Source organism: Thermobia domestica, chromosome 11, assembly GCF_964235325.1.
Source record: "Thermobia domestica chromosome 11, izTheDome1.hap1.1, whole genome shotgun sequence".
Lineage (NCBI taxonomy): Eukaryota > Metazoa > Arthropoda > Insecta > Zygentoma > Lepismatidae > Thermobia > Thermobia domestica.
This window is the reverse complement of record NC_137464.1, coordinates 163,277,227-163,304,745: the sequence shown is the minus strand read 5'-3', so window position 1 is coordinate 163,304,745 and position 27,519 is coordinate 163,277,227. Positions and strand designations below refer to the sequence as shown.

The 27,519-nt window shown below is 35.1% G+C and overlaps 1 protein-coding gene across 2 annotated transcripts in view; it reads right to left on the bottom strand.

The window, feature by feature from the left end:
• The window catches only part of LOC145664541 (sodium-dependent nutrient amino acid transporter 1-like), a 189,417-nt gene that overhangs the window by 97,228 nt on the left and 64,670 nt on the right, over positions 1–27,519 (bottom strand). Inside the window, exons 1-2 of one of the 2 annotated variants that reach the window (XM_081731302.1) lie at positions 16,959–17,390; positions 16,609–16,793 (exon numbers count right to left, since the gene is read on the bottom strand). In XM_081731302.1, the coding sequence (XP_081587428.1) occupies positions 16,609–16,647 (39 nt within the window). In that variant the 5' untranslated portion in view covers positions 16,648–16,793; positions 16,959–17,390. Of the gene's footprint in view, positions 1–16,608; positions 16,794–16,958; positions 17,391–27,519 lie in introns of those variants that run through there. The other variant, XM_081731301.1, reaches the window with a different exon arrangement.

Here is a 27,519-nt window from a genome sequence, read left to right as displayed (position 1 = left end):
GTAGTAGTAGTAGTAGTAGTAGTAGTAGTAGTAGTAGTAGTAGTAGTAGTAGTAGTAGTAGTAGTAGTAGTAGTAGTAGTAGTAGTAGTAGTAGTAGTAGTAGTAGTAGTAGTAGTAGTAGTAGTAGTAGTAGTAGTAGTAGTAGTAGTAGTAGTAGTAGTAGTAGTAGTAGTAGTAGTAGTAGTAGTAGTAGTAGTAGTAGTAGTAGTAGTAGTAGTAGTAGTAGTAGTAGTAGTAGTAGTAGTAGTAGTAGTAGTAGTAGTAGTAGTAGTAGTAGTAGTAATAATAATAATAATAATAATAATAATAATAATACGAAGTTTATCTCATCATTATGAATGCTGTCTGTGAATATTAATATACGAAGTTTTTACAATTTCTGCTAAAAAGTTCTAAATCTCCTCCCACTGTGAGTGCTTTCTATGTTATAATGATTTGCTCACAAGGTGACGTTGCAGTACGAAGTGAGACACTGAAAAGTAGGACGTAAAATTGAACTTCAAATCAGATATATGGGCCTGATAAGAGCAGAAAAAATTTTAAAAGTATATATTGTTTTCGTAAAGAATACATCAAAAGAATACGGGAGGGTAGCATTAAGGACTTTGGGGAAAGGGCACACTCTTGATATCAGCATCTGAAACTATGTTAATATACGTATAAAAAATATATGACTATTCTCATAAAAGAGTCAAACACAATTGTTGTCCCATCCTAAATACAAAATAAAATAGACAGTACCCCTAACCATCATGAGCGACTACAATAAGAAACAGTTGAGAATTTTTTGGATATTCTAATATTCACTGACAATACTTAGGACGATGGAATTTAAATGCGAACTGTTAAGTAATGCTGTACATTACGTTATAAACCATATACATTTAATTCTGTTTGTTGAGAAATAGAACAGATTAGAAAGATAACTGCATTAAGGAACATAATGTGTTTAATACATGTGTGTTGGAAGTAAAGGGTTCATTAAGTTCAACCATGTACTATAGACTACACCTTTACGAGATTGAAAACAAATTGCTAACGCCTTTCGTGCTCAATGCAGCATAATTTATCATTTGTAACAAAAGAAGCTGTTACATGTCATTAACCCGTAACGTGTTTCTTGGCATTGATTTAATCATGCAAAATAACGGGCATTTTGTAACACTGAATGCTGAAGAATGGAACACGAAGTTTGTCTTTGCTCCAGATTAAGTTCCTTATTACCTTATGCCATGTGAACGACTGTCCTTACCTTCTTAAATACGTATGCTAATTTAAACGTTGTTACGTTATTTTCGTCTTCAAACTTCTGGTTGTCGTGTTTTATAGAAAGGACATTCTCAACTAATGCACTATTCGAGGAAAGGTACTGGAGATCACGCAATTGTGCAGGTCGCGGTTTGATCCTTATGCGACTGAGAAAATAACCGAGCATGATTGAAACCAATTTGCTCTCTCGATATCCCTTCAAAAAGTCCCAGCTTAGTTGACACAGAATTAAACTCAAGATTGTGCTTATTAACAGATAATCAATGTTGATCTTACGCCATAAAATAAGCATCATATTTAAAATGTTGCTTTAAAAAATTATATCGGTTACGAAAAATGACTATATATATATATATATATATATATATATATATATATATATATATATACGTATAGTAAACTTATAATTATTCGTACTAATCGGCGAGCAAACTGGCACGGATAATAATTGAAAAGGCGACAAATACGAAATAAAAGCTGTTTACTAGCTTGTAGGCCTACTTTTGATCAGTGACACGAAATAGCAACTCCAGAAGGGGTCGTTTGGGAGGGGGAATCACTTTTTAGACAATGAATCTAGGCTGGAGATACGAAATATTAATTTTAAGTTACATCAAAAGAGAATAAAATGATTATTTTAATTATCTAGTTGCAGTAATGTCATTTCAGGTTTGCTGTAAAAGGCGGTGTCCCGACAAAACGTACCAGCGACAAAACGTACCACTTGAATTTTCACGACAAAACGTACCACTTTTGACGACCTGTCATAAATGACAACCTATCATGGATTAATTAAAGCATTTCTGGTATTTATTCCACGACAAAACGTACCACTTATATAAATTACAACCTGTCATGGACTAATTAAAACATTTCGGATATTTAATCCGCGACAAAACGTACTACCTCATGCTAAGAAACTACTTCCTCATGAACAGGTAAAACAACAGCAGTATAAGGTGGAGAAGAACAGACAGGTAATGTATCGAGTTGTCAAAGTGCAGTAACTCATTGGTAAAAGAGGGCTCATTTACAGAGGAAATGTAACAGCCTATAAACTGAAAGACACAGCTATAGATCATGGAAACTTTTTGGATATTATTGCTTTCTTAAGCAAATTTGATCTTCCTCTTAAAAGTAATTTAGATAAGGTCACCGAGAAGTCATATACGAGGAAGTAAGCAGGATAGTGGTCGCATAACTTTTACTAAACACGGGATGAATTATGTTTTGAATGCTATCAGCACACTTGTCAGATAAGATATTTCGAAAGAAGTCTCTCAAGCTTCAATATTTTCTGTTCTATTAGACACTACTCAAGATATAGTAGTTTCAGGCCAGTACTCTGTTGTTTTACGGTATGTTGTTAAAATGGTTGTTAAACAAAGTATTGTCATTGTAAAATGCATATCTACCACAGGCCAGTGTCTTTGCGATTTACTGCTGGAAATTCTGCAGAAGTTGAACCTTGATATTAAAAAGCGTATTTGAAATTCAACCGATGGCTCATGTAACATGCAAGGACAATATTCAGATTTTTTTCACTTCACCTATGATCAGTTACACGTGTGATTCAGTTGATTTTAACGGCCCTTTTAGCAGCGAGGCTATATGAGACGGGACATACTGATTTACGGGAAATCCGAAGCACATGAGCTCCCGCCTGGAATCGAACCCAGGTCTCCCACGAAAAAGGCGCATACGCTAACCGCTTAACTACTAAGAAACTCAGTTACACGTGTGGTGTTACGTTCATATACTCAATCATGTCTTATGTGATCTGACAAAAAATTGCATTGATTCTGTGTCATTGTTCTGCTGAATGACTGTGCGATATTTATGCGTGAGTCTTATCAGCGAATGAACATTTGGGAGATCAAATGTTAACAAAGGCGTCTTACAGTAATTGCAGAAACAAGATGGTAGAAAACACACTGTTTTTTAGAAAAAGTTTGGTCATTTTTCGAATCCAAAAAGTGCTTTGTATATAGAGTTGACGATAACAATTAAGAAAATTGCTTCTACAGAAAATATCAAACCGAAAGCTAGGTGTAAAGCAAAAGGATATATAAAAGATCTTCTCAAGTTCAAAACAATTCAGACAGCAGAAATGTTCCTTAAGATATTTCAAGTGACGATCTCTCTGTCAAACTATCTCCAAATAGAGGATGCTGCTAGTGTAGTCCTATCGGATGGTGCAGACTACTCTGTTCCAACTGAAAGAGTAGAGAGATGATTTTGAATCCGTTAAAAATGCAGCATTGAGCTTTGCAGAATGGCCCAATAACAAATTTGAAGACTTAGAAAGTGATTTCTTTCTTTTTTTTCTTTTTTTTTTTCTATTGACCTGTCGACAATTCGCCTTTAGAGATGGACGAAGATTTTTCCTGTGAATATGAAGATGAAGCTGCTTCTATCCAATGACCAGGTACTGCATCGAAGCATTCAACACAATATTGGACATGGTGGTTTTGAGTATTTCTTCAAGATTCGTGAAGCAATGTACTTTATGGATTATTTGGACCCTAGCCACTTCAACCACGTAACAGAACTTCCATACGTGCCTTTCGATAAATATTTTCTGAAAAACTTCAGTTAAGAAGTTTTCAAGGATACGTATTTTCTTGGACTTTTGAAGGACGTGGATATCCTTGAAAGTCAGTCTTGATGACGAGCACATGCGAGGAAAAATGACTGTGCTGATGGTGCAAGCGATTCAGAATGAGGAGAAAATACATTTGTTTACAAGGAAAGCGAATGCAAAACGTGTTGCAAAATTGTCCAATGTGCTGCTTTTTAATTTTGCAGAATTGTAATTTGTGCAGTAATACTTATCCAGGTTTCCAGCATACAAATTTTTATTGACTTTGCCCATAACTCAGGTAACATGTGAAAGAAATTTTTCAAAATTGAAATAAACTGAAATACATTAAAAATCGGCTAACTAGTACCATGTCTCAGGAACATTTGAAAACATTTTGTTGATATCTGTTGAAAAATATTTATTAAAAAATATTTCGAATGCGAAAGTGATAGACACAGTAGCATCAAAAACCAGCACACTAAAACATCTGCTAATTTAGTAATATAGTATACGTTCTCCTTGAACTTCATATAATATTTTGAACAATTCAGAATATATATTGATGAAAGAATATCAGGTTTTAATTGTCAACTGTTAATACTATTGATTTACTGTAGAAAGAAAACTATGCAATTGATTTGTGACATTGAGATGCTGATGGCCCTTGTGGGAGAAAGCGCCCGCGCCCCTCTAATAATGCCTATCCGTCTCTGGTCCAAAGTCTGGATAAAGTGTGATGGAAATCAGCAAATATTCAAATATTACATATGCAAGATTCTTGCTGCTCTTGGTCTGGCGAGAATCTTGCAGGTATGGTCTTGGTGTTGCAAGAATCTTGCAGGCATGGTCTTAGTCTTAGCCTTAGTCTTAGTCTTGGTCTTGCATCGGTACTTTTCTCAGCACCAATCTGTAACCTTATTTTGGCCGATATATATATATACTTATATACCGTCCTATCAAGTGGTACGTTTTGTCGCCTGACATTATTTGATGGCTGATTGGAAGACTCTTCGCAAGTAGCCCTCCAGGCAAGTGGTACGTTTTGTCGCTTGTCATTATTTAAAGTGTTTTTAGAAAACCCTTCACAAGCAGCCCTCAGGGTAAGTGGTACGTTTTGTCGGTGGTACGTTTTGTCGCGTATTCGTAAAAGACGCGGGGGACAAGACTCTCTTATTTACATGCAATTTTACAGTAAATTGCATTAAATTAGTATTTACAATTTATTAAAATGTATATACATCTCAAACTCGGAAGGAATTACTCCTCTGCCCTCCCCAAATGACGCCCCTATTTAGATGGCTAACAAACGTTGAATCGAAAATTAAATAAATAAATAAATACTGCAGTCGGATTAGCAAAAGTAAACGCTAATACAGCAGCAGGCTTCTGGATACATACACCGTCACTATACTTTCACTGCTGGTATTATGAGCAAAAGTACTCCGAAGTATTGTCATGACAAACGTAAGGTAAATAACGGCATACACCAATTAAAAAATCATGGACAATCGATAGTTTTTTTGTATATTCCACTAGACCATGCAATTATGTTAGATTTCGTGCTCTAGCACCAATCGTAATATCCTTTAAAAAAAAAAAAAAGTATGTTTTCTCTGCAGCCTAAATGAGATATGAATCACCGACCTTACACGTGCCAAAATCCAACCCACCTTCTTCTTTGTTTTAGAAAGAGTTGCAAGGAAATGGATTTCCCAATGCGGTTTATAACTGAAACTAGTTTCCTCTTGCCATTTATCTTTACGTAACATTATATGAGCAGAAAAAAAAGTAAACAGAAGTGTATATATGCTAAATACAGACAAGGAAAAGACAACTTTTCATGTGACGCATTGCTTGGCGATTTGCATTGAGTACATTGACACTCCAGTCACACAGAAAACGTAGGAAAAGTGGGAATATTCCTAAATATCTTCCATGAGACAGGCAGCGGAATAACATCGAGCTGTAAAACTTGTTCTGGAAGAGTAACTGTAAAAAATTTCGCAACCCATAATGGAATATTACAGACTGCCTATTATAAATTGCATATTTTGAAAAGAAAGAGACGGAAGCCAGAAGGAGAACATGAAAACAATGCCTTGCTCAATATCATGGCACTGCTATCAAAGATTTATGAATGATGTTAAGATAAAATTTTATTCGTGAATGCTTTATTACTTATTCCAGTTCTACTTATTACTTTATTAATAATTACCGCAATGTTTCACCCATTTACAAGGTTATCTAATAGCTTCAATGAACCCTGTGTGTTCTAAATTGGTTTATTAAATCAGAAGTGTATATAGATTAACCAACTTGCAAATTGATACTTGTCAATATAGCTATTAAGATTTCTATCTAATCTGCATTTTAGCTCAGATAGTCATATATATTCATGTTACATAAATTACAGTCAACCATCCACTACTGGATGAAGGTATCTCTATCTCTTCCCCACAGCCATCTACCTTAGGCAATTGTCTCCCACGTTAATCTGTGGTGCTTCATGATTTCACTACACCGAAATGTAATAGAATGTTTCTTATATTTATTTTGCGTCCTGACATATATGTCTCTTGTCTCTTATATTCAACAATTGTTTTTTTTCGTCCATCGATTATTATTTCTTCTTGCAATATATCCGACCAACTGCCAGCTCAATGCCCTTATTTCCATGATAATATCTCTCACTCCTGTCATCTTTCTGATCCATGTATTTATTTTTCTATCTGCGGGTGATTTCTAGTATTGATCTTCCCAGTGGCGTAGCCAGAATTTCATCAAGGGAGTTCAAGCACTCGATCTCTCATCTTTTCAGTGAAAGTGTGGTTTATATATCATCAAGGCTTGAACCCCCTTGATCAATTCTGTGTACTCACTCGAAGTACGTATATATATATATATATATATATATATATATATATATATATATATATATAAGATACATACATACATATATATATATATATATATATATATATATATATATATATATATATATATATATATAAGATACATATTTTCAAGAATGTCTTGCTCAAGGGGATTCAACCCCCGAAATTCTTCCTTGTGTACACCACTGCATCTTCCCATACCTCGTTGTGCAGTATGCAGACAGTGAATGTCTGATGTTACTTTCACGTTTTTGATTCATTATGTCGAAATATGCAAGATAAATTGTTGAAAATACAGTATCACGCCTTAAACACATTGGCATTTGACTTTTTACTATAAAACTATTCCTTCCATATGCACTCCAGTCTAGCACAATGCATCTGTTAACTTGTTCTTTAATGCTGCTATTCATGAGTATCTCCTGCTCCTGATATACGTAGGTATACTTCTTGTAACTCCATATTTTCAACTTGAAAATTACTTTTTTTTATATTCACTTTCAATCTGATTTCCTTGCCCTTCTACTTAGGATCTTCTATCATACATTGAACTTCTGTGTTGTTTGCGAAGAAACGGATGTCATTAGTGAATCAAACCTGGGTCAGATGTTCCCCGTTCACGTTTATTCCTTTTCTGTCCGTTCCGAGAACGAAACATGTCTTAAATACGTTCGTACTTAGGAAAAATAGTATCAATCCGTCGTACTCTCTTCTCTATTTGTATAGACTTTGTATAGCCAAAACGTTTGATAAGCTTCTTTGACACTGCTTCACTTAATCCTTAACGTACAATACTGCGTCAACGTTGTTTACCAAGCTGGGGTTTTCTAGGGTCCCCAGGTATTATTTTAATTTCTCAACTTATTTTTTTGCACTTTTTTAACGAGCATATCTAATTGTGATCTAATCTGATCTAATTTAATTATATAGCAGATATCTCAAAAGGATGCAGGACACATATAAAAATCGAGAATAAATTGGTTCTTATAGTTGCGGCAGTATCACCAAATATCACCCTCTGGGGTCCCTAGAGGACCCCGCTTAGTATGTTAAGGGTTAAAAGCGTCAATAATTTTCAAAATCTTGATCTGATTGAAATGTTTTTCGTAGTCAATGAATATAAGGTTATGTGTACGCTATTGTAGAATTCTGGTGATCCACAAGGAAACATTTAATGTTTTCAGTGCACTTGTACAGTACTTCCTGTTTTGTGGGCTGCATTAATCAAGAGAACAGGAACATTTCTAGTTCATATCCTTTACAATGTGAAAGATTAGAACAGAAGTCATTTTCTCTTTATATTTTTTTGAGATGTGTGCTCGGTGTAGCTGAAACTCAGGTTCCAGCTTCGATTCTAGGTTGATTTGTTATTGCAAACAGGCACGTAGCCAAGGGGTGGGTCCGGGGGGTCCGGACCCCCCCTTCGAAACCAGAAATGAAAAAATAGGGAAGGATGAAACAAAAAGAATAATCAGCGTTATAATAATAAAACTACAACAAACGTTTGATTACTTATTGAGGAGCTCTCTGTGGAGGAAACGGGAGGGTCAAGTTGAAAATGGATATTATTGTAACGGAGCATTCCGAATTCCATCTAGCTCCATGCTTATCCTGTGGACTACAAATGACGATTGATAAACCAGTTCGATCATATAGGGCGGTATTCAGAGAGAATTCGTTAATCGAAAGTTAGTCAAAGACTAGCTAGTAAGCATACTAACTTTTTGGTACTCAGAGTCTACTTTGACTACAACTAAAATGATTATTTGGGTATGATTAACTTATAGAACCCCAATGCATCGGTAAGTAAAATAAATGTGGCAACTACGGAAAAGTAGATGAGCGCATGCGTAGTCTGTAAAAATGAAAACACATGAATTACGAAATACGAAATGTTGTATCGCAAGCTAAACCATGGGTAAAAGATTAGCCTCTGCTGTAGATTAACTAGTCACATGTGATTAACTTCGTCAAATACTACGTCCTAATCAGAGACTCTAAATACAATTTTGAAAACCATCCTTTAGTCAAACTCGTAGTATGTCATTAATCAGATTCAAAACGACTCTGCATAAGGCCCATAGACTCCCAGGTAGAACTTAAGAAATGCCCACAATCACCAGAGCCTGATAACAGATTCCAGTTACACTTGTTAAAGAAAGTTTCAAATTCACAGCAACACTAATCTATTTTATACGATGTCTTTACTACCGAAAGAGATCTCGTTGCTATCCTTAATGGCATTAAACGAAGACAAGAAAAACAAGAAAGAAGACAAGAATAACCGAGTTCGAATGACTTCGGAAGATCTTTTTCAATGTCTTTTTCAATACTTTTTAATATTCTTTTACTCGAGATTTCTTCATAGTTTGTTATTAAAATACTTATTAACATATCCTAATTTTATTGTCCTAACAAACCAGTATTAATATGTTGCCAGTAGAATAGTTTAGATTGATCGATCCCCTGGTGTGTGATCACAGTATTTCATGTCACCCCCCTTTATTACAAAATCCTGGTTAAACGAACCAATATATCTTGCCAGTAGAATAGTTTAGAATGATCGAACCCTGGTGTGATAACCACGGCATTTCGTCTCGGACCCCCCCCTATAACGAAATTCTGGCTACGTGCTTGTTGCAAAGCAATTTGAATTACAGAGTACCAAACGTAGGTTCAGAATGAACAACGGTTCGTCCAACCGAAAAGTCCCTTCTGTCATTGCCCGAAGTGTCTCATTCACTACGTTGATCAATATTTAGATATTTGTTTTAGATATATTAATAATGAGAAGAGAAAAGGAATTGTCAGCCAAAACCTACAAATATGTAAAGATACTATCTCGTTATTCGCCTGACGGAAGTAAAAAAAAATCCTGGAATAATATGATTTACGACGGATATTCTCAAGATACAAACTGAGACGTATCGATTACGAAATGTGAAAGTTTAAGTTATGCTCAAGTGTCAGGAAAAGAAATCTACATTTATAAAATAAGATAGGCACTTAGAATAATTGAGCATATATCATTTTACGACATTCACATTAAGCAGATATATTATTTTACGACCATAATGTAGAAAAGAAATAGCATTTAAATCCCAAACAACAAAATAAACGTCATACACTGTGTAATCAACAGAAGAAAAACCTTAACTCAGCGTTTCTCTCTCTCTCTCCTTTTTTTTGGTTTTTTTTTTCTTGTTTTAACAGGAGAGCTTTTATTAGTCACAATATTCTACAAAATACAATACTGCATCCCCTTAAAAAGTAGTTTGCTTTCGTATAATTTTGTTGAGCATACGTTAATACTACACTGGTGTGCCAAATTTAAGGATGAAAGTAAGTTTCGCATGTTGTGTCACTGAACCATACATAGAAAGTAGTAGTAACAACAAAGATAAACACGTGATTAGAACAAAATGATTTTATACAGAGGCAATATCTTATACCAGGAGTTGTCAACCTATTCCACTGACGTACCACCAAAGCATGATACAACCATAAGTCGTACATAACATCAATAGCAGATCGTGTACACTATTTTTTAGATCAAAATTCCTGTCTTAAACTGAAAGCACTGAGACTCATGATGGCCCCTGACATTAAGTGGAATGGTCCTTGAATGGTGTGTGATCACTACTGACAGCAATGTACGTTCTGCAATGTGCGCCCATGCTGCTCACAAAGTTGGTAATGAGTTGTTATGGTAAGGAGTTGACGATTGCTGGAAAGACGTATGTGCACGTGCTACAAGACTTCTTATAGAATCACACACGTCCTCGATAGGATTCAAATCGGGGGAATAAGCATGTCGGTCCATTCGCAGAATACCGTCTCTTTCCAAGGATTCCGACACCTGAGCTATTCGATGCAGTCCGCATATCATTCATAAGGAAGAAGTGTCCAAAGATTGAAAGGCTGGTATGCCTATGCAACACTATGCCTCTCCAAACAAGAACGATCATACTCAACAATATTCCTGGATCCACTGCTTGTTTCTGGACTTACATCGACTGCGAAATATTTTATATTACTTTATCCAGCTCGAACTTAAATGTTGCAAACAAGTATAGCATACTTAAATTTTTAAAGTAGTTAAAATTCCCTTAATCTTAATTTCCTTAATATATTGCTATTAATAGAAGGAAATACGTACATATCGTTCATTTGCTGCAACAGTGACACAACTCAAAAGTGACCCTTATTTAGTTAATTTGCTGCATTATTATTATTATTATTATTATTATTATTATTATTATTATTATTATTATTATTATTATTATTTGCTGTTACTGCTGCTTTGGACTAATTTTCAACCTAAGAAGATCCCAACAAGTAACATTGAGGTTCATCCGCGAACTACAGTTTGAGAAACTCAGCCCTAAGTCAAACTGTTCGGTAATAATAATAACTTCTTTGATGCAACTTTCCATTCTGCTCTATTCTATGCTAAACATTATTTTCGTTGTAGTTTTTATATTCCTTTACATTTTACATTACTTGCTCCGTACATTTAAATCATGACTTTCTTCTAGGTATTTCTTATTACTATTCCCGTCATAATCAGCAAGTAAAGTGACAAATAACGTGACCATTTATCCTATATCCTATATTTTCTTTCCAATCAGTATTTTTTTTTTTTTTTTTTTTTTTTGTCCTACCACCAGACTGAACATTAGACTGTTATTTATAGCCTTTCTTAGATCATTATTGTTCCAATTGTATTGAACACTCAGTTGTGAAGAAAAAAAAAAAGAACTTGTATTAATATAGAGAATAGGATATTACTGTGAAAGACAAAGGTTAATCTCCTTATCCCATCATGTATTTTCCGAGATTCACTCATGTTGGCAGTAGTGTAGGTGCAGTATCTGATACTTTTGTACTGTCATGAGTTAATGATCCTCCTAATCTAAAAAATTATCATATTTTGGAATAGGATATGCTTTGTTCTTTTAAGAACAAAGCAAAGATGTGAAAGAGTACTTCTGAAGCACACGTTGCATTAATATATCTTCTGTGATCCTGTTCTAGTGTGAATAAAGCTATGTAGTTTCTGAAAATATTTTTATTGGTAACATGTATAAGCTGTAATATATGTATTTTACTTGATATGCAAGAGTTTCCTTAGATTATCAGTTAATAGTGTTGAAATTGTGAAATGAAAATAAAATTTGAGAGTTCTCTGACATACTTTGTTCCAAAGATTAATGAGTGGAATTGTACAGCTTTTATCTTTTCTCCTTTTTACCTCACGTTCTTTCCAAGATAAATAATGACGAAGGCAGTAGTCAAGGAAATATGACGTGACCAGTCGAAGTATTTCGTTTAAAACTTTCGATACGAATATCCTTTGGAAAACTTTTCTATATGAGTCATTCACATTAGATTATTTTACTAAACTTGTGAGTGTACCAAGATAACAGTATCGTCCCCATATTGTCTACTTAGCTTTTACACTTTCAATTCTGTACAACGCAAACGTGAGACCAGATAAGATGTCGTTACTGTCTTTTGGTGTCATTGAAATGAACAACTACTGCATGTCCCGTTTCATTTTTCCATAGCTCAAAGGCTCTCACATATTATAGAGAGCGTCAGGGTAGGGGTGAATTGGAACGAACGAACTCCATAGTTAAGGCAAACCAAAGGCTCGTTGATGCAGAAACAAAAGTTTGCAACTGCATCGAACCTTGTGCAAAATCAATGCAACCGCAGTCATTCATACCTTCTTTTTGAAGATTCTTTCCTATATTAGGTTTATCCTCCTAAGTAGACCTATTTTTAATCTACCCAAAGATCTTTTTTCGAATTGCTTATATGGAGGGCGAGGTGGTTCAGTGGTAGTGCACTTACCTTTGGTGCATGAGGTTCTTTGTTCGATCCGAGGCCAAATAAATTTCTGGTGGACAACATCGTGTCCATTGGTTTCCTCGGGTACTCCCGTCTCCTCACACTTTCTCATTCCACCAATTCTTCCATCATCATTCACTTGCCTTAATCATCGTCTCCCTTAGCTTAAAGGGCATAATCATGGGACGTTAAAGTGAAATACCGTATCTCATTTCATTTTCGAATGACTTACAATCTAGAAATTATACATACAAATTATTCGTTTTCCTCATGCGAATGACGTATACTACCTATGTTTGACATTTAAAGCATACTATACGCATAATATTCGGTTACTTGTACTATTGTTAAGTACCACACTTTCTCTGGTAAGCGATATTCATTTTAGTGATTTCCACGTCACTCTCTCCCTGGTTTGATTCTTTTATGATTATTATGTATAATTCGCTGTGATATTCTACGGTTTTTATACTTAAAATATTTTGATATGAGGAGTGAGTTATATTCGTTTGAAAACTATTCCTTCGGAATATTCTTTACATTTTTTTATTACAACAACAATAATGATTAAATGCACATATTTTTGTACATAAAGTTAAAATAGTACTGTCTTTGGACTTTTGTGCAATCTACAGATCATAGTTGTAGCTATCAATCTTCTTAAATAACTCTTAAACTCTGCAACACTGTTACGTATTAGACTTATATTTTTGTTCATCATTATATACAGTCAACTAATACCGACGTAGAGCCATCTGAAAATTTAAAAATGCATACCGAGTTGATAACACTGCATTACTTACAGCAATCAAGATAATTGCTTTAGAAAGCATCTATACTGTGTAGAATGTTACTAATATTTCTTACAGATTGTTTAAATTCATTTTAAATTATTTGTATTTAAGTTACCTTACTATTTTACCTGTGTTTGGGTTCACTTTTCCCAAATCTTTATTGGGCATAACTTCATGATGTATGCTTATTAGCAGCTAAAACGTCCGGAATATGACACTTTCGGAGGGGCTAATTAAATCCGTTTCCAGCTTATGCAAAACCCATTTTTCAGTTGGGAAGCATTCCTGGTCAGTTGGTTATTGTGATACACAGAACCACATGTCCCCTTCTAGCTATCGCTTATAAACTAAACTTAGAAAATAACGGAATAAAGCATGCTCCTGCTTTAATCTATTCTGAATTGCGAAAGATTCAGACTGTTTTCTTCCTATTCATACATTTCTACTTAATTTTGTTTCTGAAATGAAATCTTTCAGTTTTAGGTCTCATGGTTATGACATGATTATGAGAATGAATGAAGTGGTGGAATGGACAAAGTGAGAAGAAACGGGAGAACCTCGAGATAATCACGCACACGGTATTTGTCTACCACAAAGCCTACCTGGCACATTCTGGGATCGAACCAAGGACCCGAACTAACAGAAATGAACGCTCATCACTCTACCATCGTAGCCCTTAATTTTGTTTCTGGTTAAGACCTTTCATTTGTATTTACATCCTATGTGCCCTTTAGTTGAAAGGGGAAGAAAGCAAATTTATGAAGATAATGAAATGGATGTGATCGAAGGACAATACGTTTATTGTCAGCAGGATTCAAATTTACAACAGACAAGTCTTTAGGTCGCTACTTTAATGCTTTAGGCTGCTCGGCCACGCCAAACGGCTTTAAGACTTGATTTTCTTGGTAGAGTTTTCGACACAGCATCCAACTCTCGCTTTACATAAAAGCCAGCATCTGTATTTGTCAGAAAGGTCGATCGGATATAATAAAAACTGTTTGTATTCGGAAAAAGGCTTAAGTCAGTCATTCTTCTTTCTTTTGTTCTGTAAATTGTTTAAGATAAATATTAAGGCAACTTCCAACTCTACGGTGAATTATCTTTCATATGAGATTATAATAATTCACTGTTTCAATGATTAGACGAGAAACCGAAAACCATGAGAGAAAATTGTAGAAGCTAATACACAGTTTCCATAACGTTAATATTTAGTGAAAATGAATACATTTTAATTAGACCTATGTGTGGGATAATTTTCCTTTCATGCAACTATGAGACTTTCACGATTCACTCAATGTCATTGATATGGATAGGATGCGCATGAAATAATAAGTATTTTAGAGTGTGCTATCTGTATCCTGGCTAGACGTATATAACTTTTGTTGTTTGTTGGAAGTTTAGCATTTCTTTTCGGCACCTAAGGATATAAGACGTGGACCTATAGTTTGTGGCAGAACGGTAGATCCACCATAATGTTTTCAATCCTCTCCCTACGAGAACTGAACTCAAGACAACATGTATCGCTAGAGCAGCAGACACGATCTATGATTTTTGAACATTTGATCAATACCATTAGTATAGAAGGAAAAAGAATAACTTTCAACAGAAGCTTAACATAAATTTCAATCTGGAAATTCTTACTACTTTACAAAAAAAGCAATGCTTCACTCATAGGTGTAATCATTGGTATAATGCCAAATTATATTCCAAATGTAAAATTTGAAATAAAATCAAAAAGAGAATACAGCCTACTGTAATACTGAAATTACTTTGTCAGAAGATTAGATTGATTGTCAGGAAGATGCTAATTATTTAGGAAAATAATAATTTAAAAAATGCTAGTAACCATTGTAAAATCATATAATCAAAAATTAATCTAATGACTTTCTGCTTCTTTTTGGGTTAGCAACCTTTGGATTGGTTTGACCCTGCTTTCTGCCCTTCCCTCTCCTGAACCACTTCATTAATGTACCATTTTTTATTTACATGTTGTACTGATATACTAAAAACTACAGATGACTAATTAAATATAGAATATTATATTAAATCTAAGAAATGTAAAGATTAAATTACAGTAGAAACTGAATAATTTATGAAGTCTATGACCTAACTGGAAGATCTCCTTTCAATTTCTCCTGGACTAGACTAGGAGCGACAGATGTATCCAACGTACACAGTAGTCTTTCTCAACGCTCTATATAAATATCAAATTTCTTTTGATGGAAAAGATACTAAAACCTAAAATTATGGAAACTTCTCGGTGGGATTTCTGCTGTAAGCATGTATATAATTATATGTAAAATAATCAAAGATACAATGTCATTATAGTTAATACCAAAGGTCTATCGAATGAGAAACATTTTCGGAAGAAATACAGAAACATCCCTAACCTAATTTACTGTGGCTTATTGACATATTAAGTCATGGACGCACTGGTCTACCTGTTTTTGTGATATTATCAAAGGCTGCATCGGGTATGGGTAACCAATTAGGTAAACCAGATGGCGTTAGTAGTGCGACATTTACCCAGTGTCATGAAAACAACTAGAAACCTGCCTAAAGGAAAGAGGTAGTGAACTGCGTTAAGGAAAAAAAATAATTAATTAATTAATTAATAAAACGACGACGGTGCTGGGACTAACGGTGTGCTGACCACACATTTCCTAATTTAGAAACGTCACTTGGCCGGCTTAAGCTCTTTGAGGTTTTGTGGCTGGAGTATATTGACAGATAGGCCTAAGAGGACTGATCCCGGAAAATTAATCATGTGATAGTCATATTGCTAGAGCCACAGAACAACAATTGTGATTATTGCACCAATACTAACGCTTATTCAGTGACATAACTAGGGGCAAAGGGGACTTGTGCCCCGGGCGCCGGATTGCGAGGGCGCAAAATTGGGCAAATATTTGGGGGGAGCGTTGTGGTTTAGTTGGTCAGGGGAACGCTAAGGCGAATTCTTGCCCCGGCGACAACTATCGTATTTGCGTCGCTGCGCTTATTAGAATATCGGATTATTATCTAAATAACTCATTTCTTACATTGTGAGGTTGTAAGGAAACTTATATCTATATTTTAGTTTGAGTTCAGGATCGTGTGTAACCTATCAGCATCGAAGACGGGTCTACACATTTAGCGAACATGTCTATTCGGTAGATTTATATTTTAAAGAATCACACATGCAACCTAATATTCATAAAGTAGTACTTACCATATGTTGGAGATCATATCTATCTTTTCCAAATACCATGGTGGATGTGATCTTATCCGTATATTCTCAGTAGGTAAATTAATTACACACGAGACTCCAAGACGCACTGTGACCGTGTACTCCTTCACTTTCGTTTCAACTAGCTTTTGGATACCTTCTAAGATCTTCCCAACAATTCATCCGACCTTCAATAGAGAAACACAATGGTTATTAAGATTCATAAAGGTTACTCTATCCAATACATAAATCTTACATTAGTAGGCAAACACTAAATCTGTCCACACACGATAAACACACATAAGGCGAACACACTTGTCACAATAATAAAGCAAAATATGGGTCACACGAACCTTGTAGTAAGTCAGAATCCACGATATATTTTGTTGTCTGTGTCACTTTGCAAAAATCGTGATTGCGAATTCACTTATCACTGGACAAACAAACGTAAACAAGAAAAGTGTCTTATATTTGATAAGTGACTGGCAGTAATACGTGATGATACATGAATGAAGTGCTGTTGACACGTCCAGATATATATATATATAAACGCGAAATATTAAACCATTGGGCGATTCCCTGAATTGTTCATTGCCGGAATTTACTTCGAAGAACTGGACAATTTTCCTTCTTTAAAATTAAGAAAATGAATCAAGGTAATGAACTTTTGCAAGTTTCCGTCTTTTTCAAAAAAAAACACCGGAAAGTGGTTTTCCTTGACTGAATTCTGCGAGAACGAGCTGAGAAGTTCCCCAGAGCAACCGACACCATCAACAGCTGATAGGTAACTGACAGGAGTTTAAAGGAAATGTTATTTCATAATGTGCTTTAGAAAAAAGAAACATAAAAAAAGATAGTCTAGGTATACTGTTTGTTTTTTTGTAGCAACGGCCAGCGAGATGGTTGATGCAATTAGGACGACCAATAAGAACGTTAGAATTGTAGGTGTTTCTCCAATACCAACCTCATCCAAAGAGGGGAAGTCTACACTCGTTTTGCTCGGGGAAATCCGCAACAATACTCCCGAAGAACGTTTCGGAGACCACTTAGTTATATATGCTACCTTCTAAGATCAGTCGGCCGCCAAGCACTAACGAAAAGCACTTTCACCGTGCTAGGTGAACTGAATCACTGTCCATTCTTTTTCTTATTATTCTTTTAAAAAGAAAAATCCCCGACGAATTTTGCTGGTACTTCCGGAGAAGATTTTTGAGGCGGGGAGGAGCCTTAATCGGCAAAATAGCAAAAACGAACGTAGGACCTACGTCATTCTCCAAGAATTACAAAATGATTTTAAGTTACTCATTGCTATAATATTATTCTGCTCGTGGAAGCACGTTGTGTGTAATCAACAAAATGTAGCATAAATTGTCACGTTCATAACATAATAGAATTTACTTGTATAATTCTATGTAATCCTACAAATATTCATGTTATCAGTTGTGTAGTCACGTCACAAAGTATGTGCATTTTTTTTTATTATATAAATCACACTGAAATGCGATATTATAAAGTTAAATTTCACTCATATTTCTGCTGAAGTTGACTTTTTTGTTACTTTGCTGCATCAAAACTGTGAAACATGGATCTACAACTTAATGGGTTCCAAACTTAGGCGATCAAGGGTTTTGGTTAGTCCGTGAGGGTCTTAAAATGTGACCATTCTTCTTTCCCTATGTCTTGAGCAACTTCTCCTTGGGACGCTAAAGTCAGGTGTGTATAAAAGACGTAACATTCATACCGTGACCTTATTTCTAAAGTGTTAATGTACAGAACTTATATGATGAGAAAATAAGTGATAAAGATTGGCTTATTATTCGACCGTTTAAAAACAAATCAAAGAGTATTGGACATTTAAAAATCTTTTATAATTATAGAGAGAAAAATATGTTTTCCTTAATAGGATCTGTTTAGTAAGTTGTATACAATAAAAATAAATAAATAAACTGCTTATTAATTAACTATTATTGTTTACCAGGGCATCCCTACGAGCAGAGGTGCCCACAGACGGGTTTTAAAGCATAGGTTCCTTCCATGAGATTATTTGTGGTATTTATTATTATTATTATTATTATTATTATTATTATTATTATTATTATTATTATTATTATTATTATTATTAAAATGGTACAATTGGACAATGGTAAATATGTGGGAGAGAATGGTAAATTTGGAGGGCAGAATAGTAAATTTTTGGGGAAGAAAAGTAAATTTCGAGTGAAGAATGGTAAATCTGGGGTATACCAAGCCTTTGGGGAGAATAAAGATCCCTTCCCGTAAGACAGAAGTGTCCATACCCCATGGTCCATGACGTACTTCCTCAACTCTTCAGCTCAGATGTCCTTTTTCTGAAGAAAACGGAGTAGGTTACTATCATACTTTCAAACTTCAGCGATTCTGACCTCCGATACCGTTTGCTTCCTTGGTACGGCCTTGGATAAAACATGGATTTCTTTTACAAATTATAAAGTTTTGATTCAAAATTTCTGTTTCTAACTGGTTATACTTTTCTTAGCCTCTCCCTAAAATTCCAATCACTTTGAGTCACGTTTCTCTACCCCCTTGTAAGAACCCTTGCAAAAGAAAGTAAAACTTTATAAGAAGGAAGCTTACAATATTCTCGAAAACACTGTAATATAACGTAATGTTTTTTCTTTTCCCAATCCACTTTCATAAATTAATTAGCAAATGTTCCTTCTTATTACAAAGAACAATATTTTGCACTTCTTTTCTCTACGTCCTGAACATTGAGTTCATGAAATTAAATTATATGTTTGCATAGAAAATAAGCCACACATTACATTTAATCCTTTTGCATTGAACATCTGAAAGAAGGTACCTCCTACTAGGTTTATATGTTTGTCTCCAATTCTTTCGACAATGAGATCGCAAAAACCACAAGTGCTAAAAACGTGCCGTTTTTGCTGGTCGATTTCAAATTTTGTGTAATTGTCCAGTTCTAATTTGATATTTAAATAAAATGGCTGTAATTTCTTTGTTACATTTTTTTAGGACGCTAGAAGTGTTGATTTTTTTTTTTTTTTTAAAGTGGCATATTCTATACATTCCGACTTATATATTCCAACACAACACCTTTGCATACAGGGGTTGCACATCTCTCAGGTGTTTGTTTCATGGCCAAATTATAATGAAGGATAACCATTTCTTCAGTGTAAGATGAATCTTTGTTGTTTGGAGTGTTTTGGCCAATGAACACCGTATATCACTGACATTATAATTAATTGTGTGTGTAATGTATTTTCTTATTACACACTGCATGCAAGAAGAAAGAAAACATTGATCAAACGAATTATAAATTCCAACTGGAAGTAGGTTCAAATCTTGCAAACGGTGCGAGATATTGAAGAAATAACCGAAAAATCTCCCCTTTATGGTACCCCTTGCTGATTTTTATCAAGACGTCTTTCACTTGTGTCTGTAAAGAGACATGTACATATGTTGTAAGAAATGACAAGGAGATTCATGCTCATATGTGAATGATGCGCTGTGTAGAGAGCGCAAGTTCAGCTAGTAATAATAAAAGTGTAATATCTTTCCCGCTTAATGATGGATAATGATGATGACAAAAATGTACGTCAAACGTTTAATGTAACTTTCAAAAAAGACTGTTACCGTAGCAAAAATAATCATGTTTATTGGTGCCCACAAGACGATGCGAAAGAGAATTTTCGTGATGAGACTGAAATCTTAGAACTAAATCTAGTCTCGTGAGTAACAGTAACCACGTCCCACAAAGTAGTTCTTTTCGTAATTATGCATTTTTGAAACTGTTTATATCTAAATAGTTCTGCTGCGCCTATGTAATACAATATTTCATATTTATATAACACTCGAAACGTAGTAAGGTTGATTTGGTTTTGATTTTGGGTTTAACACCTCTTTCAGCAGCGATGCTATATAGAACGTGGACCTGCAGCTTAACGTGGAATCCGAACCACATTAGCTCCCGCCGGAAATCGAACCCGAGTCTCACACGCCAAAGGCGTGTAAACCAACCGCTTAGCCACAAGGAAGTTCTACGGATTAAATGGTATCCAAACTACTACCACGATGGAACTCAGAACTACACAGAGCCTCCTCGTAACTAAGTGGTTAGAGTACGCAACTTTGGCGTGAGAGACTTGGGTTCGATTTCTGGCGGGAGCTAATGTGGTTTGGATACCACCTTAAGCTATAGATCCACGTCTCATATAGACTCACTGCTAAAAAGGGACGCTAAACTGAAAATCAAATCAAATCAAATTAAATCGGGATTATACGCACAAAAATCACACGTGATATCTACCTGGTAACAAAACGGGTTCAATTCGACATTAGATAGAGAGAAAGAAGTTTTAAAAACATGAAAATGTTTTTGCTGAAAGAAAATAACTTTTTTCCTTCAAAGTGTTGTATAACTCCCTCTACACTCTTGGGACATTAAAAAATTCCGACCATATTCGATCAGAAAAATTAAGTCCGAACTAAATTGTTACTAAGTCTCTGAGATGGAGTCACTGACTCGTTGGGTACTTTACGTCATTGAGTTACAAAATAATTATTTAAAAAAAAAATAATTAAAAATGCGAAAAGTACGAGGGCGTCTGTGACATAGTAGAGCGTTTTTCTCCGTTGCATAGGAGTAGCTACGGGGTGTGCTTATTCATAATCAAAAAAGTTTATTTTTTCCTTTAGTTGTCATGCATTATAGAATTTAATAAATTCAATTTATTTTTGTCTGTATTTCTTCAATTCATTGAAATAACATCTTACCTGACTTTTAATACATTTAATAAAACCCAGTAAATTGAGCACGTGAGAATGTTACAGAGAGGGGGAAGGGTCAGCTTTAATTATCTTTGTGCACAGCCAGTAACGTACTCAACGGAGAGATGTCTGGATCTGAAAATCTTTTCCGATTAAGATATGAAAACAAAGAAGTTGTTGCCATATTAAGATATTCTAGTTATTTCCGCAACGCATTCGTTTCATTTCAAATTACCTACACGTTAGCGACCTTTCTTGGCATCATGTGGGAGGTAGCACAGGCAGCGACAAGTATTAGCCTGAATGTGAACTATTACAAGCGTGACAGACAGGCTGAGGGGTCTTGCATTTTATAATCTATATTATAAAAGAGAACGTACAAATCCTTTGTTCCCTCATCACGCTAATACGGCTGAACCAATTTCTTTCATTTTTGGGGGGTTATTAGGATTTGGACCCTAGATGGTTTTTATCATATCACTTTAATTTTTAATTACCAGTGTCTTGAGATAATTGACCATTCAAGTGTCCATAACGTACAAATCCTTTGTTAGTTCATCATAGGTATAAAAATAAACGTATTTATATGCAACCCGCATGACCGTGTCACTCGGCGGGTTAACATAAATGACAGGCGATATAATGTTAACATTTACTGCAATCTACTATGGTTTTTATCATATCACTTGAAAGCGAAAAAGTAAAAATTATCTAATTAACAAGGTTTATTGCGTTCCGGGGTGACCCCAGCGAAGCGGGGTGAACGCTGCTAGTCTTATATATAAAAGAGAACGCACAAATCCTTTGTTCCCTCATCACGCTAATACGGCTGAACCAATTTCTTTCATTTTTGGGGGGTTATTAGGATTTGGACCCTAGATGGTTTTTATCATATCACTTTAATTTTCAATTACCAGTGTCTTGAGATAATTGACCATTCAAGTGTCCATAATGTACAAATCCTTTGTTAGTTCATCATAGGTAAAAATAAACGTATTTATATGCAACCCGCATGACCGTGTCACTCGGCGGGTTAACATAAATGACAGGCGATATAATGTTAACATTTACTGCAATCTACTATGGTTTTTATCATATCACTTGAAAGCGAAAAAGTAAAAATTATCTAAGTAACAAAGTTTATTGCGTTCCGGGGTGACCGCAGCGAAGCGGGGTGAACGCTGCTAGTAAGGATATACAAAATCTTCCGTGTTCTCAAACAATATTAATTTGGGTGCTTGAACCTTCCTTTTGATGGAATGTGTGGATGGATGTGTACGAGATTGTACATATGCATGTGACACGTTCTAGCTATGGCTATGCTCTGTTGTGAAAGATCCCTGGGACAGTGTCCGTAGTTTTCCGTAAGAAAATTTCCCTCAAATTGTTCAAAATTTTCCCTTTTCTTATCAAATTTTTCCTAATTAGGGAAATTTTCCTTACACTACGAATACTGCCCTGGAAACTTATTCTGCATCAGTCGCTCAGTGAGCTGTCTATTGAGATTTGTGACCTAAGTAGCTCGAAACTGTTAAATTTCGGTTTCTCCAACCATTTTTAACGATTGTTTCGTTAGCTAAGTAACGAGAATGGACTTCATTCAAGTCGACAGCAGAGGAACAGGAGACATCGCAAGTAATAGTATGACAAATGTATGTACTTTTTTGTTTCCTGCCTTTTAGATAATTAAATTGAAAAAATAATGATATATAAAGGCCAATAGAATTGTCTGATTGTGCGAATTCCTGGACCTCTCGGAGCATCACTTTAGAAGATAACTTTACATTTCTAAAGATCTCGTAAACAGAATAATAATACAACAAACTGAACCTAGGGTTCAGTTTAAGAACCCACATGTCAATATTTGGAAGATTTATAGGTAAAATTTTTTAATTTAAAAATTAAAAAAAAATACGGATAATGATTACGAACAGATGAATCCATATCTCAAAAAAATACAGAAGAAATACATTGAGTTGAGTTGATTTTGGGTTTAACGTCCCGTTCAGCAGCGAGGCTATATGAGACGTGGACCTACTGATTAACGTGGTATCCGAACCACATGAGCTTCCGCCGGGAATCGAACCCGGGTCTCCCACGCCAAAGGCGCGAGCGCTAACTGCTTAGCCACAGAAGAAATACGCTATATACGAAGTATATATTACTGAAAGTAGGTAATTTATAGATACGATTTATCTGTAAGGTAAGTAATAGCGAATGATTTTAGAGGGCGAAATTATCTTTCACTACGTTTCAATTTTTTATAACAAAAGTAATGTATGCTCCCAACGATGGAGATGTGCAAAGTTTCACTGCTCTGTTTCGAACTGTTGAAATATACAAAGTGTGAACCAATGAATCAGTACGGGAAGTTCGCGTGAAATCTAATAGTTGTAACGAACATATGGCACTACTGAGACTGATAAGAAATGTGAGAGATGATTGCTTTAGCGTGCTACTGTTGAAGGTGACGTAAAACAAAATACTGGAGGTACATCGAAAAAAAGTGCAAAATCAAGTACCGATAAAGCTCATTCAAACACAAAGTAGGTTAGACAAATAGTGTATTGTAAGTAAAATACTCTATATAGCTCCCAGTCATCTGTACTATTCGCCTGCCTTCCTTACTTCAGCCTTCTGTAGTCTTCGTTTCGTCACCAAACAAATTCCACAGTGGAAGTAACCTAATAAAAGTATTTTTTTTTCTTTCTAAGCAGCTTGAATCAAATTTTACATAGAAAGTGCTGAATTCATAGTCATAATGTATACTTTTCCTAAGACTGCATTGGGGAGCGCAACATTTCTTGTAAATACTACATTTTTAAGGTACCAAGTATCGATTTGTTTCAAAAGGCAATATGCGAAGTAATTTTCTGCTTGTACACCCAGTGGTGTAGATGGAAGTTCGTCAAGGGGAGTTCAAGTTCCCAAGTGTGTATAATTTCAGATCTTTGTAGACGTATCTCAACATGGTAAATGTTTACTTTTGCATATCTTGCTCAAGGACGAATTTAAATCCCAAAGCCCCCTTGTGTACGTCGTATGTACACTTATTCCTAATAACTTCTTATATAGACCAGCAATCATGTAAGTGAGATATTAACGTACTAGTAACATTAAAACTACTCGTCATACGATTTGCTTAAATTTGTGTTTCTATTTATAAAGTATATACCTGTAAAATGATTATGAATAACACATCCCCCTCCCTGCAACTTCACCGTCCCAACCCTCAGTACCTCCGAATGCTCTCGCCAGTACCACATTTCATAGTTGATCACAAAACAAATCCCCTTGTGCAAGCGCGCCTAGTAAAAGTGACCAGTAGTCATGGCAATCTCTTTTATTACATTGAAGGCCGAAGTGCCTCAGTGGTAGAGTGTTCGCCTCTGATGGGTAGGGTCCCTAGTTCGATCCAAGCTCACACCAAGTGATATTTGTGTTGGGCAAACACCATGTGTGTAGGTTTTCTCCGGTTCTCTTTTCCGAGAATTCATATATATATATATATATATATATATATATATATATATATATTTCTAATAAAGTTGGTAATAATACCGTTTGCTTTCGTCTTGCTCACGACTTAAGTAATCTCCAAAAAAAACCGAGTAAGTTCACATATCGCTAAATGATTATCGAAATCAAATGTGTTACAAACAACATGATTGGCTGAACTGTAACCAGCCTCTTCAAAGTCATCAGTTTCAATGTTTAAGGTGAACAAAGAAGTTAATCTCCAAAATACAGAATATGGTTTTAGTAACACTGAGGAAAAGGCCGGTAACGAGAAGATCGAAGTAGTTAGCGATTCACAACTAAACCAGAATAAGCCTTGTGGATCAATATCAAGTCATGTGCGTTTATAGTAGTCTGGATTTTATAGGGATTATCCCGTTTTCTATCACTATCTTGATTCCACTAATTCTCATTCATTGAGATTAATCAAGTGTCTCCTTAGCGGGACAGAGTATATACTTCAAACGGAATGTTATGCTAAAATATAAAAATGAAATTTCTAGTTTAAAATTCGATGTTTATGTCCTTTTGGCTAAAGAGACGGATGATAAATGGAAATGGATGAGTATTTGAGACAAAAAATGAGAACTCTGACAAAAGACATGGACACAATGTTGTCTACTACAAACTTAGATGGCCTGTCATCAGATCATTACTTATAAACAATTTGAACATTATGACTTGTGTAGAGAAAAAATTCAAAGGAAACAATTTTAAAAGCGATTTTTTTGTCGTTTTCTGAATCAAAATTTTCGCGAACTTTTCATCACTGACTGAAGCAGCAGTGTCATTTCAGACTTTTTTTTTCCAAAACAAGGGTGTGTGTGTCAAAATTATTCATTCATATACGAATTTTATTCTTTCAATTAGTATAATACTATACCATTGATTAAACCGTACGGTGCACGGTGGCTCAGTGATAAAGTGCTTGCCTCTGGTTGGTGGAGTCAATGGTTCAATTCCTGGCCAAGTAAGATTGTGGTGCGCAACATCGTGTCTGTGGGTTTTCTCGGGGTACTCCCGTTTACTCCCACTTTTCGTTCCACTAATTCTTCCATTGTCATTCACTTGCTTTAATAATCATCTCCCTTAGCCGAAATGGCATAATCGTGGAACAAACACTGAAAGATACCATTTCATTCTTTAGAACATATGTATTTCTCAAACTCAGAAGGACAATTGCCCCCTTCTGTCCTTCTCAAATGACGCCCCTACTTGTAAGATAGGAAGAATAGTTTCCTCTGAGATTTATGGGGTTAGATCAAGCATTCGTATTTGTTGTTGTTTAACATTTCATAGTTCCAGCACTTATGCTCCTAAATATTAAAAGTTACCTACTAATATCCATCTATAACGAAGACACAGTATCTTTCCATCTTTAAGGAAGAAAAAGAAGTTTTACTGTAGTATGATTGGTTGTTGATTTTGAGTTTAGAGTCCCGGTCAGCACTGAGGCTATATGAGACGTGGACCTACTGCTTAACGTGAGACCCGAACCACATGAACTACCACCACAAATTGAATTTTTGTAGTATTTGTATCGTCTCACTACGTATTCTACAAAATAGTTACTAGTGTTCATAAAACTGTTGGAATAATTGCTATTCGAACAAGTATATATTTATTCAAGCCATTTCTCATTATTCTAATAATTCAAATAGATAAGTTTTCATTTTCAGGATAAATTATTCAATTATTCGAGTCATTATTTTGTTCGAAAGTTCTAAAAAATGTACAATCAATTAATATAATCTTTGATAATTAAAAAAAAAATTGTTTAATTTAGTTGCATTACTAGTTCCATTAAAACAATCTAAATTGATGAATTCATGTTGATATGAAGAACAGATGATGGGATGGAGAAAGAAGCTTAGATATATTAAACTAGTTTGCAATTCATGCAATGAAACTTGTCCCTTACGATGCATTGTAACCAATGAAGAAGTTTGATCACTCCGAGATATCAAACAATGAGAGAACTTACCCCTTGAAGGCAATCATATATTTACATCATAAAAACTACTAAAGTACAAAATATTAAACTTACTTATGTAGTTGAATTAATGTACAGAATGTTCTTATTTTTTCTCAGTATAAAACATTAATATTGTAAAACTGAAATCTCGTAACAATTTATATTAATCTGTATTATTTAAGTTTCTAATTTATCATTTCTTATGAAAGTTCCATAAGTAACTAAAATTAATTAAATCTATAGTCTATTCAACCCAGAGGTTCAATGCCGCGTTCACAAAAGCTCTCCATTGGTTTCTATCCTCAGCCAACTGGATCCAGTTTGTATTTTGTATTCCTATCTCTGCGAGATGGATCTTAATATTGTTCTCTCATCTGCGTCTAGGTCTTCCTAATCGTCGTTTTCTGATTGGAAACTCTCAGCGTTCCTACTTTCATCCATTCTGGCTACATGATCTGCCAGCCTAAGCCTCTTAGATATGATGCCCCTAAGAATGTTTGGTAAACGATATAAATTATGTAGTTTCTCATTATGAAGTTTCCGTCATTCCCCCATTCCCATTCCTCTTGGGTCCGAATATTCGTCTCAGAATCTTCTACTCAAATATTTTCAGTCAACGTTCTTCTCTCAGAGTAAGTGACTATGTTTCGCAA